General features: G+C 37.5%; 1 protein-coding gene across 2 annotated transcripts in view; it reads left to right on the forward strand.

Annotated features, from left to right (window-relative positions):
- TBCK (TBC1 domain containing kinase) overlaps window positions 1-16,033 on the forward strand; it is a 112,371-nt gene that overhangs the window by 6,965 nt on the left and 89,373 nt on the right. For both annotated transcript variants that reach the window (XM_075090714.1, XM_075090713.1), the window contains one exon: window positions 2,055-2,127. In XM_075090714.1, coding sequence (XP_074946815.1) covers window positions 2,055-2,127 — 73 coding nt within the window. The remainder of the gene's footprint in view (window positions 1-2,054; window positions 2,128-16,033) is intronic.

Raw genomic sequence — 16,033 nt, forward strand, 5'->3', positions numbered from 1 at the left:
AGAACATTGCCTTTATAGCACCAGAAAGTGGCTGCTTTTCATTCTCAGAATGACTGTATGTCTTTGCTGTGGCTGGCAGTACTGGTGCTTTTGTTTCTTCTCTACAAAGTCAAGGCAGAGGTTAGTTGTCTCTTCTCTTGTTATGTTATGCTAACTGATAAAAGCTAACAATTTCTTTTTATACCTCGCTGTACAATTCTTGTACTCAGTTGATGTGCCACGTCTTTGTGTGGGACACTGAAATACATGTATTTTTGATGCTGAGCTCCTATACCCCTGTTCTACTCTCTGACCATTTTCACATTATAGCTAGGTTTCTTGTACTTGATTTGCAGCTGGTCTTGTTGCCTCAGTCATCTTGTGTCTTGGATGCCAGCTTCCCTTTTATTTTTTTTTTTTAATTCTAGCTCTTTAAGATCTCTCCCACTAACAATTTCTTTGTTCTAGTACAGATATTTATTTTTTTTTTTACTAACTGTTATCACACTTACTGTTAGCTCAAAAAAGCTTCAATTATTTTTTTTCTGCTCCAGACAAATCTTACTCTGTTACAAGCTCAGCAGGAATACAACACTTAATTTCCACAAAAAGGCTGCAACACCTGTAACAGTTTAAGTGGTTGCCACCTTTAACTTTTAAATCAACCATGTTCCCATATGAAAGTGCATTGTATGTATTTGTTTGATTAGCTACAGGGTCTCATAGAGTAGAGCAAGTCGTTTTTTCCCCTTTAGAAGGCAGTATGATTGGATGTTTCAGATTTTTAGAAAATGAGAATATTGCCAACTCTAAACACTGAAGTATTCCACAGAACAGTGTGTTCTTTGTGTGTTTTCATTTGCTCTCACACTTAAACATTTTTTTATTTTCTGCAGTCAGGAGGTCTAGGAAGTTTGTTCAATATCATCCTGTTTTCGTTAGTACCTCTTGAAACAGAAACTGGGATTTTCTTACAATACTGTTTGGATGAAAGGTTAAGAAACATTAGCTAACGTAACGTTTAGTAAATAAATGATATGGTTAAATAGGAAAACGTGGCCTTTTTGACAATGAAGAGTCAATGATATGAAGGTTTATGGGTGTGTATAAATATGAAGGAGAGAATATCTCCTGATTTTTTTTTTCTACCATTTATCAGTTTATCATTGTGATACTGACAGGATTTTTCACTTGTCAATCCTATTCATAGTGATTTAATGTTATTTTTCTTGCAAATGTCAGTTTCTACCTTTACAGAGAAATATGAAAGCAGACTAGGAAAAAAAAAATAGAAAAACATTGAAACTGATTTGTTTTGTTTTGTTTTTGTAATATTAAACTACTTGTAAATCTTTACGAACATTGTAGAAGGCAATCCCAGAATTGTTTCTTCCAAAGAAAGCTTAAGTGGTCCTTGATTTTAAAAAAGGAGAAACAGAGTTGAGTAACAAGCATTCCAGCTTTAATGTCATGACTTTTGTTCCTCAAATTATTTTCCATCTTTATCTTACTGTAACGGTCATCTTATAAAAATATGTTTGTAATAGTTTAGTTTGATTTTGTTTTGAATCTGAACATTCACTCCTAGCTGTTCTATGAGTAGTAGAAGTAGCAAAGCCTAGCATCTTTAGGAGTTATCTTGCACCCCCATGTAATGTCTTACACCATCGTCTTTTCCAACTTTATAATTAAAGTTCGAAAAACCCATCAGTCTTCGAACATGTGGGACACCAGCAAGTCCTATAGCTATTTGTTGAGCAAGAGGTACTAGAGCTAGTAATGTGCTAGTTGGCCCATTAGGACTGAAACTCCTGTGCTCACTCTGAGTCCCTTTTCTCAAAGCTGGTATTACTTTGAGTCTCTCATCAACGCAGCCACAGATTTCTGCAAATTTGTAGGTGCTTATCTTCTTTGAGACCTCTATTCTTTTAAGTCTCTTAATCATTTAATTATGTGTAATTTTCCATACAATGTATGTCAAAATACCTTAATGTCTGCTAAATAGGTAGACTGAGAATTCTGTACTCCATTGTCTCATTTGGATTCTAGTTGTCTTATACTTTTTTCTCAACTAGAGAGACTGGTTGTGGCAGCCGAACACTGTGAAAAGAGTCTGGAAGATTTGCTACGTGAACAAAAGCCCATCAGGTAAGGTGTCAAGCTAAACTCCCATCCACTCACCATAATTTCATATATCGTTGGTGGCAGCGTCCCATACATTATTTTAACTTTTACTGGTTTATATAAATCTTACTCTGTTAAGGTTTAACCTAAAGCCATTGTTCATCAGATAAACATGTGCTTGAAAGAGGGAGTACTTATTTCCATACAATACTAAAAGCTAGAAGAGTTATGGGAAACTCGCTTACAATTGAAATACTTTAACTCATAAAATCCTGTCTGTCTTGTAATAGTTGTTTTGGGTTTTCTTTTTAAAAATAAAATCAGACCTATGATGGGCTAAGAATTAATTTGAAAACTGTATGTCTGCCAGATGATGAAATACAACTTTCACTAGAAAGAGCAGGATTTGGTGCGTCCTTTTCGTATGCAGAAATGTTTTTATTTGTGAACTGGAAAGTGGACAGCATGTCAGATATATATGCCAGGGTGCTAATAAGTGATTTGAATTTGGTTTAGTATAGTCACTTCAGCAAGGCTTTGGTCAAAACTAAGTCCAAAGGCTGGATGTCAAGAATATGTGCTTTCATACTAGGGTATATAGAATAGTTGAGCTGTATATTTAAAGATGCAAACAAACAAACAAAATCCCCATCGGACTTGTTGCTAAAAGTGTTAACTGTGATTTTTAAGTCTATCACTATTACCTTTGGAGCAAAGTAGCAGTCTCTTGTCCTAAAGAATGTGTAACACAGAAAATGTGAAGAATGGGATGAAAGAAACATTGTTTCCATTTGGGATAGCAGGACATTGTATGCTAACTGGTTATTTCCAGAACACAAAAATACATAAATGTAAAAACACATTCAGAAAAATCCCAAGCCTCTTCATTCTAGTTTCTGAAAAGTGTTAGATTTCATCTCTCTTGATATTCATACAAGTGTAGAGATTATGATTACTCAGTAAAAAAATTGACAAATTTTTGTGTCTTCCTGGTTAACCGCAGATAACATTAGGCATCTCAGGCGGTGTTTGCTGAGGTACTATCCAGATAGACTTCCTGTGACTCATCCCAAATTAGATTTGTGTAAAGGGAGTAATACTGGATCTGTAGCCTTTTGAACTGTGCAACCCCTAAATAGGATGCTAACTATGTTGTCTGGCAGAGAAAAATCTAAATGCAAAATGCCCTGTGCCTGTGTGTTAGCTTTGCGTGGACTTACCTAAGCTTGTATGACAGTATGTATTGCAGGGTCTATAGCTTGAGGAATGTTAGGCAAATGTGGCTTCCATTTTTTCTTAAGATAACAAGGTATTTAGGTGTAAAGGGCTTTTCATGTGTGATGTATATTATAGCCCTTCACACAGTTTTGCATCAGGTTCCTATTGTGCAAATTTCCAGAAATAGTTAAAACATCAGAAGCTCTCTTCTTTCCTTTTTCCATTCAGTTCTCACACTGTTCTTTGAACTTGTGTATCTTGGTGTCAGATGAGAAGCAGCCCAGTCTGCTGCCACTTGACTGTTTTTGAAAAAGTGAGCATGTATCTATTTTAATCTGCTTTGAATTGCTTTATACAGTATACTTATGTAGATTCTCCAACAAATTCTGTTGCAATTTAATCGTGCAACCTTAGAATTGCAAGGGGCAAGATGTCTCTCTCTGAGGGGAAAAAATTATATTGATCGTAATTCTATAAACAGAACTTTCTGAAATAACAGTTGTGGTCTGTATGCGCATCCATTAAGCCCCTCTCTACTAGCATGTGTTTTGTAGCACCCAGAAAGACTTTTGAGACCTTTTTAGATAGTTTGCTAAAGTATGCAACTTGGGTCTTTTGACACACTGAGAGAGGTTACTTAGTTTGAGACAGTTACCTCAGCTATTTGGGCTGTGACTCTGTGGAGAGTAGATGCATAATGCCTGGCTTTACTTTTTCCTCTTGGCCTGAGAGAGTTTTTACTGAAATTATTACTGAAGTTATTCTACTATCTGATCTTTCTTTTAATGAGCTGATCAGGATTTCTTCAGGAAGTTCTAACACCTGAGGTATAGGGTTAAAGTATAGCCTGTATGTATGTTCATAGCTTTAAGAGACATTAGTGATTCATCCACTGTAAATTACAGCTTTTGCAGTACTAGTTAAAAGATAAATTATGTTCACTTCAAATGAAGTTTCTTGCAAGACTGACATTTTCCCTCTACTTCTATTTTTTTAATGAAAACAGGCGGTTTTGGTACTTACGTGAGACCTATAAATTTCCAGAAATAACTTGGATGGACCAATTCCCAGTTATTGGTTATGTGATCTGTCTATATCAATTACCTTTGGAGGGAAGTATTTGGCTTTTTCCAAGTATTCTGATTGTATTTGTCAGTGATAGCATAGCTGGTTACACATCCGGAGTTGATGTGTATGCTATTGCAATTAATTTTATAAGCTGTTTATGGAATGCGAGAAGCTGCCTTTCTGGTTTCTAGATTAATTTTCCTTATGCTTGCCAGTAACCAAAGTCCTTTGCACCTGTACCACAAGCTGATGTAAAATCAGCAGGAAATCTTCTATTATGTTAGTGCTGAAATTCAAGACATTACATTATGGACTGTCTATCCTTCCATACATACTGGAAAACAGGCCATACAGCTGTTTGGTAGTTATTTGCAGTTAATCTTTCCTGAAGTCACGCATCAAGTGTAGCATATATTCCTTAATATATGAATTATATTTAAAAAAAAAAGAAATGTAGTGGACTTTTTTGCTCAGTTAACCTCAGAGTTTCACGAGGTTTTCTAATTCTAATGAATCAGTTGCACATAGGGGCTGAAAACATAAATAGTTGAGCTATTTCCAGTAATCTGCTCTGCCGCAGTGCAGTAAGTCGTTTTAGTGAGCATACCACTAAAAATTTTCTAGAACTTGGATTTGTGATATATTCAAGAGTTTATTCATTACCTAATGATACTGTGACAGCAGTCTCCAGGAATTACAAAGGTGGTTTGTCATTGTCCTCAAAGGTAACATGCTCAACTTGACATTCAAAGGGTCATGCAAGTAAATGTTTGGTAATTTATGGCCAGATTATTTACTCTTTTGAGTGATGCATATTTGGGATCCTGAAGGGAGCATGTGCTGCTGTTAGGACTCTGTCAGAGCTCTACTTCAAGAACTCTCAAATGGATGAAATTAGTCTCTTTGCAATTCTTACCATAAATAACCAGAAGCAGAAAAGGAATTCAATACAGCTCTTTAGTGTTTTCTGTGTTTTATTGAGGGGATAGCCATGCAGACACCATAACTACAATTAATGCTTCTAAAAGTGATGTTACTTCCAATTTTCTTTACTGTGCTTCCATGGGGCATCACAACAACAGCAGGGGAGCTCTTTTGGCATTGTGTGCCACAGGGAGCTCAGGCTGCAACCATGGATCAGTGTTCTAGGATAGGATGGGTAGGATAAGAATTTTAGGCATTGATCTTCCGTTTTTTACCGGACCGGTCTCCATTGTCGTCTGTGTGAGAGATTGTAGCTTGGGTCATTGTTTCCTGTTTGTTTATTCCCGATTTATTGTGCTGTTTGTTGTTACTCTGAGTCAGAGAAAGTATGCACTTAATTTTAGTTTATAACTGTCAAAAATCAGTGCAAAATCAGCTCTGTGAAGCATGTTCAGGAGTCAGTTAAATTTTTAAAGGGCTAGGTACATAGTCAAGCAAAAATAGTAAATACCTGATTTAAGCTCATAATAGTTTACTGCTGTTCAGAGATTTGAACATGTGTCTCAGTCTGGCTGGCTTCCTCTGTGTCGTCTTATGCATGCAAGAATTTTTTTTGTTGTGAATGAATTGAAAATAAGTCCCAAAAAATTATGGCGGGTAGAAGTTTTGTACTTCAGCAGTCTCACTACAGGTAGTTTTCATGTTTGTGGCAGTCAAAATTTTACTAGATTTTCAAAGTTGCTAGTTATTTTAGCACAGTTGATACCACAGACCAGAATGTAAGATGTGAATTTATTTTTGAGGTTCTCCATCTTTTAAACACATTTGCAACTACTCTTTTGGGATACTTTTTCCAGACAGTGTTAAGGGAGTTATTTTCTCTGCTCCTGTGCTATTATAATAGGAGTTGTGAGCTTCTCCTTTTCTGTCATGCTTGAAGTGTGTTTCTTCTTTGAAGAAGTTGGTCTGCACTCGTATTCATAATAATAAAAATGCCAGCAAATACTGACATTCAGCAGACTTTTGGCACCTACAGTAGAGTTTCTGGATTGGTCTTCAATTTGTGGCTTGGGCAGTCTAAGCCTATTCCTTTCTTCAATAAAATATAGTTGTCATATGTTTTGAAAGTCATGGTTTTGAAAAATTGCTAGTGAACCATCAGAGATACACGGTATAGTTTGTTATACATGGAACATTTGATGGGAAGCAGACTGTGTCTGCAGCTGTTTACTAGTTTGGAGAAAACATGATCTGACTGATTCGGATGAATACATTTTATTTGGCTATATTAAACAGTTGTCTGGTCATTGATTGGATTAGATTTCTTTATGCCATCCTTGCTGTTAACGTGCTTTTGGCAAACTTGAACTGAAGCTACATTACAGAAGAATTATTAGACCCGTGGGGGGAGGGGGAAGCAACTTCTGAATAGCCAGGGATTCTTCAAAAATATTGTAAGACAGGTGCAAGTCATCAAAAGCCTGAAGGTTTTACATGATTTGACTTGAAGAGCTGCATATGAGCAGAACTTCAAGGACTGAGTGTATTCTGCTTTAAATCAAGTCTGTGTTGGAATTTCACATGAGAAATCCATATGTCATAATGAGGCTGCATTTAGGAAGGATAAATGATGAAGTAGTAAAATAAAGTAGCATTAATAAACAAACTTATAATTACTTTTTTTCCTAAGCATGTGTGAGAGTATATAGTTTGGGCATTTAGTGTCTGTAGAGTTTTTCTTTAGTTTCTTGCCAATGCTTTACTTCCAAAGCTATGATGAAAGATCAGCCATTAGTCCAGACTTGTTTATATATTATCCAATGATGCTTTTCTTCATTTAGGAGTATTTTTTTTTTTATTTCTGTAAGTAATTTGTTGTTTGACTATAAATCTTCCTCTAGCATTCTTTTAGCATAGGTTGTCTCCTGTGCCTGCCTTTTCCCTCACGAGAAACCGATTGTTTGGAATAGAAAAGGGCTATAGATTTCATGAGGTAGTCAAGGTGAGCATTATCACTCTTGATTGTCTGAGTGACCTTTTTAGGTATGGAACCAAATTCTTTTCTTGTATAGTTGGCTACAATGTTTGATGGCAGCACAAAGACATCCTAGAACACATGTCCATCTCTCTCTTACATGTGAAATGTAACAGCGCATGCACACTTGTTTCGTATCTCCCCCTCTTCCAGGAAAAAAAAGAAAACAGAAGAATCCCACTCTTTGAGATTATGACAGTCTCTGCTTCTTGCTATTAAAAAGTAGAAATGATGGCTGTATACAACAAAGTGTGTAGATGTGGAAAAAGTGTGTAATTATATTCCAACCTTTTGCTCTACTGTGCTTCTTATGTAGACACTGCTTGTAGATACTTCGTATAGATTTCAGTCCTAAAAGCAGTACTAAAGATTTGAGCTGAAGATGAGTTATGCTGAGTTAACTGGGAGCAAAAGTAGTGGACAGTTTTGAGTCTTCAGTATCTAGTGAAAGAGGATGTTGAGTTTCTCTTGAACAGACTAAATGCCATCTTCAGCTGGAGGGTGGCTTGATCCTGCAGAGAGGTTTCTGCAAGGAACTGTGTAAGGATCAGTGTCAAAATGCCATTCTGCATAAATAAGCAACATACTATGAATGAGCTAATGGCTGAAAAAGCAAATGTCAAATTTGTACTGTGTAAATCTTACTGGATTCCAGCCACATTATTAATCTTTATGTTGATTTTTTGATAGTTGTGTTTAGAATAAAAATTACCTGTAAAATTGCGAGAACAAGATGAAGTTAGTATTTGGTTATTCTAACTTCATCCAGTGTTTGACACTTCATTCCGCTTTTAGGAAGGAAAAGAAGGAAGAGCTGACAGTCATTAAACTTGCTATACTGTGCATACTTCTAGAAAGGAAATATATTTTTAAAGTGCAAGTTCTTGCATTTGGAACCACTGAGCAATGTCTTCAGGGGAGCATTTGTCGCTAATTAGGGATCAGACAGCTGGTTTGTTTAGATGCATTGATATGCTTGCAAACATCTCTAACATCATTGTGGTTTGAGCTAACTACTACTGTCCATATGGATGTTGTCTCCTTGGGTCAAGCTCCTCTGTTTTACAGTGCAAATAGACCCAGACTTGTGCCTTCATACCAGCCTAGCTGCTTTCCTGCCTAGAAGCTGCATTAGTCCCATACTGTCCCTACATCAGCATTGTGCCGGACTTGAAATGAGAGATTTACAGACCATAATGTTACAGGTAACAGCGTACAATCCCCTTTTCCCACGCTGTGATTTTGTGGGCACATATCACGAGCACAGCACTAAGTTAACTGAATTGCTTGGTTCCTGAACCAACAGGACTCTCAGGTGGACAGATACATGTGCGGACAGAAGGAACTTGTATTGGGACTGAATAGATGCACTTATGCATGTGTTTACGCTAGAGAGATACCAGTGAGTTGGAGACTGCTGTGATAGTGTTTAGAAGGCTGGCAGATGAGGCAAGTTTTAAGCTTTAAAACTGTTCATTTAATTCATTAACAGCACACATCTTGCTAAAGGTTAGCTCATGCATGTTATTAATCATAACTATGTACACAAAACTGTTAGTCTTTAACACCTATTGTAAATTAGCTGTGAGTATACAGTACCATGGAGCTGATGCAGTACGGTTAACAGTGGTAGCTATGGTCCTTGGTAGTTTCTGGAAACCAAGGTAATTCAGGCTTGAGAGCTGTTTGAGTGAAGTAAGAACTGATGTGGACTCGTCTTTCTTCTACTATTACCTAATGCCTGATATTTTTGTTACCACCACTCTCTAGCTTTGCAAGGGATGATCTCCTGTACTCCCAGTACTGCTTGTTTCGTTTTCTGTTTTGCCAGTCATCCTTCTTGTGTGTTTGGGAGTATCTCCTCCATATTTAGAGCCTGCTCTGCTTCTCTTGTCCCTTTGTCTGGCAACTTTTGTTGTGTGAACTTCTCCTGCGTGGAACTATATCCGTGTCTGATCACATCGATGGTGATCATACTTCTCATATCACTTTCAAGGAAATGTAATGTAATTATGTGCTGATTAATACATTTCTAATTTAGTCACAGGCGTCTGCTTTGGCCACTCTTAAGTTTATTGTTACCTCTCTAGATAGGTGTTTCCTGCCTGTTGTGATGACACGTACTGGGATATAGATCAAAGTGTCACACTTCTGATGCCTTTTGGAATATTAGTTGTTAGCTATGAAATTCCTAACAGCACCATTGCTTATTGGCCTAGTTGCAAAGTCCCTTTGATCACCTGCATTTGCAGACTGTTCTTCTCTTGGAACTTTCTGTTCTGTTTCACTTTTTAGTAGCATCTGTACCATTGATACAGGGATCCAGATTTTTTGAGCTAACTACTAAAACATACCTAGCTATGGTTTTTTACCCTAGATATTTAGAATTATTTTTCTTTTGAAAGTATGGGATAGCCAAATTGTTTGTTAAAAGAACACTGTTGCAAAGTCTACTGATTTACAGGAAGTGTCTGGCTTTAGAAGAGCTGTGCACTGTTGCACTTTTTGTTCATAACTTTTAAAATTCTGTTTCACCTTGATAAAATGGTGGGGAGGTCAGGGGGTTAGTTAGGAATGTGGCTTTTTGCTAATGTTTAATCTGCTCATGCAGAGATGCCTACAGTACAGTCTTTTTCCTCAAAGGCTGAGAAATTTATAAAGAGGTTGCTTTAGTGCAGTGTTAAAAAGTCCTAGGTGCTTTTCCTGCTATGCAGTAACTGGTAAAAAAGAAAGCATGCTTAGTTATCATTCCTACTAATATCTGTACTTACTGGAGTTAGCAGTTGTATTTGTCTCTGAAACTACTTTCTGGGTTTTTTTTAATGTAATTTATTTTTAAAGAAGTTAATTATCTTCTAGTGTGTTAGATCTGTAGCTACTCTATCAAGAAGCAGCCAACAGGCCTGCCCTGCTTCTTTCCTCCCCCACCTTTTTTTTTAACTGGCAGTGCTTCACAGAACTGCAGAAATAATAAAAATCAATCCTGTCTGGCTGCATGGACAGCATTATGTATTGTCAGCTAGTTGAGATTTCTAGAGCTGCCAGTTCAGTTCATACTGCCACACAGCTGCAATAATGTTAACTGCGTTAATAACTACAGTTCATTTTCAGCTTTTCTTTTAAAAACTTTCATTGATCAAATTCTTAATGAGATTTTTCTGATCCACCTGGGGCACCACAGGAAGAATGAGAGACTCCATCTCTTTGTATAATGACATTAGGGACCCATCACTTGCAGTGGGAAGGCAGAAGTTGGCATCGCTAACATTAAGCAAAACTCTATTCTCATGCCATAGATATAGGTCTTCCTTAAAAATAAAGATACACAGTCATCCATTTTAACCTTAAGTGGGGGAAAGCACCCCTATGTTTTTAAAATGTCTGCTCAATACCTGGCCCTCACTTGCAGTAGGGCAAGAGTCTTCCACCCTGAGAGGCTGAGCACATATGCTTCCTGGCTGTGGTGGAAGAAGCTGTGGACAGTTGCATCTCAAACTTCTGCCCCTGCTTATGTCCTCCTGGTGCTGTGGGTAGGAGTTCCTACAGGAAATGCTGGCTGAGGTTGGCAGCTGGCTCAGTGGTTGGGACAGGCTGTAGGCTGCCTCTACACCCTTTGGTCCACAGTGCTAGAGTGTCTTTGGGGAAACCAGGAGCATAGGTTACCACGGGACAAGATGAGGTAAAAAAGCCTTGGATGATCTGTAGTAAGAAAAGGGACCTTTCTCGGGCTACCTCTTTATTAGCAATTGATGTGAGCCAGCAGGAACAGATTCGTAAAGTAAAGTGTGCTTCTACATCTTTTAGGGATGTTGATTCCGTATAGCTGCAGTCTGCTCTGGACCAAATGCCCGTTAGCAGCTGCAGGGCAATAGGCAAGTTCTGGGTCCTACCTTTTGGTTCATCTAAAAGGAATCCAGTTTGTGTGCTCTGAAGCCACTCTGAATCAAGCATGGTAGGAGGGGCTGATCAGGAGGGTATACATTAAAAGCATGCTCCAAATTGAGCTCAAGTCTTAATGTAGAACTCCTTAAGTTGCCTTGAGCTCTCTGCTGCAAACAAAACTGAAAGTTGCTGTTCTCGTTTGTTTAACTTAAATAAAACTTAGTTTTGCATAAGCTGCAGAAAAGCTGTGAGCTGAACCTGCCTAAGTAGCTTATGTATCCCCTTTGCTGATTATCAAAGTAACCTGTAAATAGAGTCAAGCCTCTTCTCTTTTTGTATTAATTGCTCAGAATTCCTGACAGATAGTATTCCATCTTTGAAAACTAATTCTTACTTTCAGTGCAGAGTGAAACAAGGGAAGCTAGAAACTGTGGGATATAGTTCTTGCTTTACTTTATATTCACAGAATCACAGGTAAGATGCTGAAAGTAGATGAAGAGAGTTGGTTCTTCTGTGAATTTGTGTGTGTGTACTTTTTGGGGGAAAAAATAATTCTTTTTCCCTGTACGTCCTCAGTAATCTGTTTTAAATATAGTACCTATGAGGTTGCTCACTTTTCTGCTAAGCCACTATAGTGAGATGGTATAACATTTATAGCCTTCATGCAAGTTCTTAAAATTCTGAATACGTGTTCTTCTGTTATTTTCTGGACCGTTTGCTAACATAGAAAACCTTTTTTTTTAAGAGAATGACAATAGCTGCTTTCAGTGCAGGCTTCCTTCTCCCCACCTGAGGATTCTTGCATGATAGTCACGAGATCATCTTTAATCTCTGCAGGAGATTATTCCTTGGCTGTTTCTTGTACTATATTGGGTGTGCAAGAAGACAACAGTCTGCTCAGAGACACTAGATTCTTAAAGGGAGCTCACTTCTTCAGATTTTAGGTCTTTGAAGAAGAGGAGCTCTCTGCTTTTTCATGGTCTGAGTGTTTTGAGAATTCTTTTAGGTTTTTGTGCACTGGAGGGTGATTTTAGACTTTTAATGCTGAAACAAAGGGAAAAAATGTTTTATTTATTCAGGAGCAGAAAACATGGTGCTGAGAACCTCGTTGTTATAATATTTTCTTTTTTAACCATGTTACACAGTAATTCATAATACGTGATCTTGGAATTCTGGCAGTATTTTAATGGTTGGGAGCCCCTTGCTTTGGGTGCCTGAGTATGAAAGCAGGATTTCCAGAAGCTCATCTGTTCTGTTCTCTTCCCGCATAGTGAAGAATGGCTCATCTGTCCAAGCTGGGAGAGGTTCAAAGATAAGGAAAACACTGGATTGTGCAGTACCTGCTTGCTCTGTGATTAATTTATGTTTGGCTTCCAGACATAACTGAAGTTTGTGCAAGTTTATGATAAAATATAAAGGCAGACATGGGAATTCTTTACTGTCTGCTGTCAGTAATATTGTATAGTCTCCAGAAGTCATTCAGGTTTAAAACTCACTAAAGGAAATCTAGGCATTGGTTTGGGGTTTTTTGGTTGCTTACTTTGTTTTATATTTTAACTCTTCAGACACTTTGATCTTCAGAGGTATGCAGACTTACTATAATGATAATGGAGAATGAGGCGAGCATTGGAGAAATGTTTCTTTCCTATACTTCAGCTATGGGTGCCTTTCTGTACAAAATTTCATTCAAATCCTGAGCTGGCAACCTTATCTTTGTTTCATTTTCTACTGATTTCTGAAATCTCATTTTTCTGCTGCTCTTATAATTTTATCAAAGATTATAAACAGCTGGTACAAACCAACCTGAGCTGTTTTGCCAGTGCAGCATTTACAAACATAATAAAACACTGGGTTTGCTTTTCTTTGTTGGGGTGGGGGGGAGAGGGGAAGTTTAGCACTGTGAAACCACTGTTACACTCCTGTGTATGCTGTATATATGCATGTTCTTATAAGCAGAGAAGCTAAGAGGCAAACAAATGGGTTTAAGGAAAAAAGTTGTTAATTTTTTTATAGAGAATGCTTAAAGCAGACTTGGAATTCTGTGGATATTCCCCAATTCATTTATTTCAATGCATACATTTGCTGTAAACCAAGAACTGTGTAATACAGGAGTGAAAGCCCCTGCTGAAAGACATAACCAAAAGCATTGTTTCCACATAAAATATCTTTAACTTTTTATTCTTGTGAATAATGTCACTCTAAGTGAAAAGTTCTTAGAAAGCTTCCTCTTAGTAATGATATCTCAACATAATTCCTCTGCTTGCAATTGGAAGTATAAGACCTTGTAATGACATGGTAATGACAATGTAATTACATGGTTGCAGAGTGGTTCCTAAGAGCAAATGTAGATTATGACCCACTCCCCATTAGAATGAAAACTTCAAAAGGTTGCTGTTTTGGTGTTTGTTTCTGGAGAAATCTTGCTGTGACACTGATCTTTGTAGCAGAGACTCCTCAGCCGTAGTAAAACCACAGTTATCTTTATAAAGTAGATATAAGGTTAGAGCTTCCAGTTTATGAGGCTTGAGCTCTGTCTGGATAAAGACAGCAGTGGCAGGAGAAGAATCTTCTGTCCCATTGAGCTAAGCCTGAATGGTATGGCAGTTCAGGGTGAAAAGAGGTATCTGAAAATCAGGTACCTCGAGCATATGTACATTTGTTTTATTAAGACAATTCTTCAAACGTACAATCTAAGGTGGCCCATTGATACTGTTCTTTCATATGTACATGGATGTGCCTTTGATTAGAAAATGTTTTCCTTCTGGCCTTGGTGCATAGAAGGAAGCTGCATTAAGTTAGCTGTAGCACAGCAAGGCAGTTTCGGTAATATCCTCCCACCCATCCCACTTCCCTTCTATCCTGGCAAAGACTGTACTAGCCAACTCTGTGCAGTATTACCTCTTTTCTTAATGGGAGGAAGCAGAAGAGCAGCGATGAAATGAATCAGCAGTATCCTGTCAGCAAACCTTTGAAAAGCAGTAATTTTGAGTGACTAATGCAAATAGTACTGAGACTTGCTGACTTTACAGAATTGCTGCTGAACAAGCATGTGGTAGTGCCTATTTTAGGTGTACTATTGAAAGCTTTGAGTAACTTTTGGATATTCATTGGGTGGACTAACAACACATGGGCAGTTTTGTTTAATTACTGTAACTTCTGATAATTCTGTTGGTTTAATTAGAAATTCATGCCTGGGCTTGAAACACTGTTTGTGTTTCTTGCTGTGCATTCAGCAACTGTTAAAGATATCATCTGACTATGAACAGGGAGAGTGGAAACCATACTATTTAAAACCTTTTTAATGAATGATTGTGGTGACTATAAAAAATGATTTTATTATGGTTTTCCCCTTGAAAGAGCACTTTAAGCATGCTTGAGGTCAACATAGTGTTGCCATAATTGACATTAGGTCAACACTTAAATTATACTTCAAAAAAAAGCTTACATTGCACTATGTAATTGACAATGCATAATGTAATGTAAGCTTTTTTTAAGTATAATTTTTTTCTTAAATCTAATATGTTTTGAGGGGAGAAAATGTGAAGGAATGGTGTTTTGTAAATTTAGTCTAATTTGAAGTAATCATTTTATGTTAGCAATAGTCTCAAAACATCTGTAGTGGTACAGAAGAATAATAGGCCAAACTATCTTCCATTAGGTGAGTGCTGGGTAGAGATCCCCAGCTCAAAATAGGATTTTTGTGTGGAGTGTGCATTGACTGATACCTGGATTTGATAGTCTAATGTGCCAACTTCAGCCATTGGAAACAGTGTCTTCCCCTTTTGATTGTTCATTTGAAGGGGGGTTGCAAGGATTTGACCCTTAAAAGAACTGTGCTGCCAGATATGAAGGTATTCCAGATCTCCACAGTCTTCTGGTTGTATGGAAGTTGCTAATGTGCGTTAACTGAATCTTAACTTTTCTGGTGTGAAAGAGATATCAAAACAAGAAGAATACTTCTTGATCTTCAGCTTTGGTGTTTATGTTCCTCAGAGGGTTTGGGGTTTGCTTTTTTTTTTTGTAGGAAAGGGAAATAGGTTTCCTCAACTTCAACTCTCCTACATTACAAAAACCCTGAATCTGACGAGCTGTGCATCAGCAAAATGTCTCAGCAGTGCAATGCTGCGATGAGATCGGCAAAGAGTAGCTGGCTTGAGGGATCATGAAAATGTTTTGTGGAGCACCTTGCTTTGGTGCTTGATATCTGCTTTCCCAAGTCTATAACCACCTTTTATACTGCCACATATGCTGAAAGGACGTGCTGTTACTAGTGAGTTAAAAGGATTACGTGGACTTTGAAGTGTATGTGAATAGTATTCTTTTCCTGTAACTTTTTCTGCGAAGTCAGTGTCACCAACTCTTGCCATTGTGTTGTAACTTAGTACAGTTCACTTAGATGTTATTACTTCAGCGTATTTTCTTTATATTTGAGAGAAAAATCTTACCTATATAGCTATAATCACGAGCTTTTGTAATCCTTCCCACCCCCTTCTTGTAGTAATGGAACTATTCTTTTTTGAAGTCAGCCTCATAAATGTGTGGACCTGGTGGCATCTCTTTTTTCATTATTTATTTATTAGCCGTTCTGAATTGGACAGCTACCTTTTCTAGTGGTGCCCATTGTATGAAGTTGTTGGTTTTGTTTTCATAACAAAGGTTATGGTGAAAAATTCAACCCATGATTTTGTTTCACCCTCAGCTCTCCAAACCGAGGTAATTCAGATGTGATCTTTGCTAGGTCTATGACTTTTTCTGTCATCTATTTTCTAATTAAACACGTGTTTAAGTCTGAAAATATTGTTA

This window comes from Phalacrocorax aristotelis, chromosome 4 (assembly GCF_949628215.1).
Source record: "Phalacrocorax aristotelis chromosome 4, bGulAri2.1, whole genome shotgun sequence".
Classification (NCBI taxonomy): domain Eukaryota; kingdom Metazoa; phylum Chordata; class Aves; order Suliformes; family Phalacrocoracidae; genus Phalacrocorax; species Phalacrocorax aristotelis.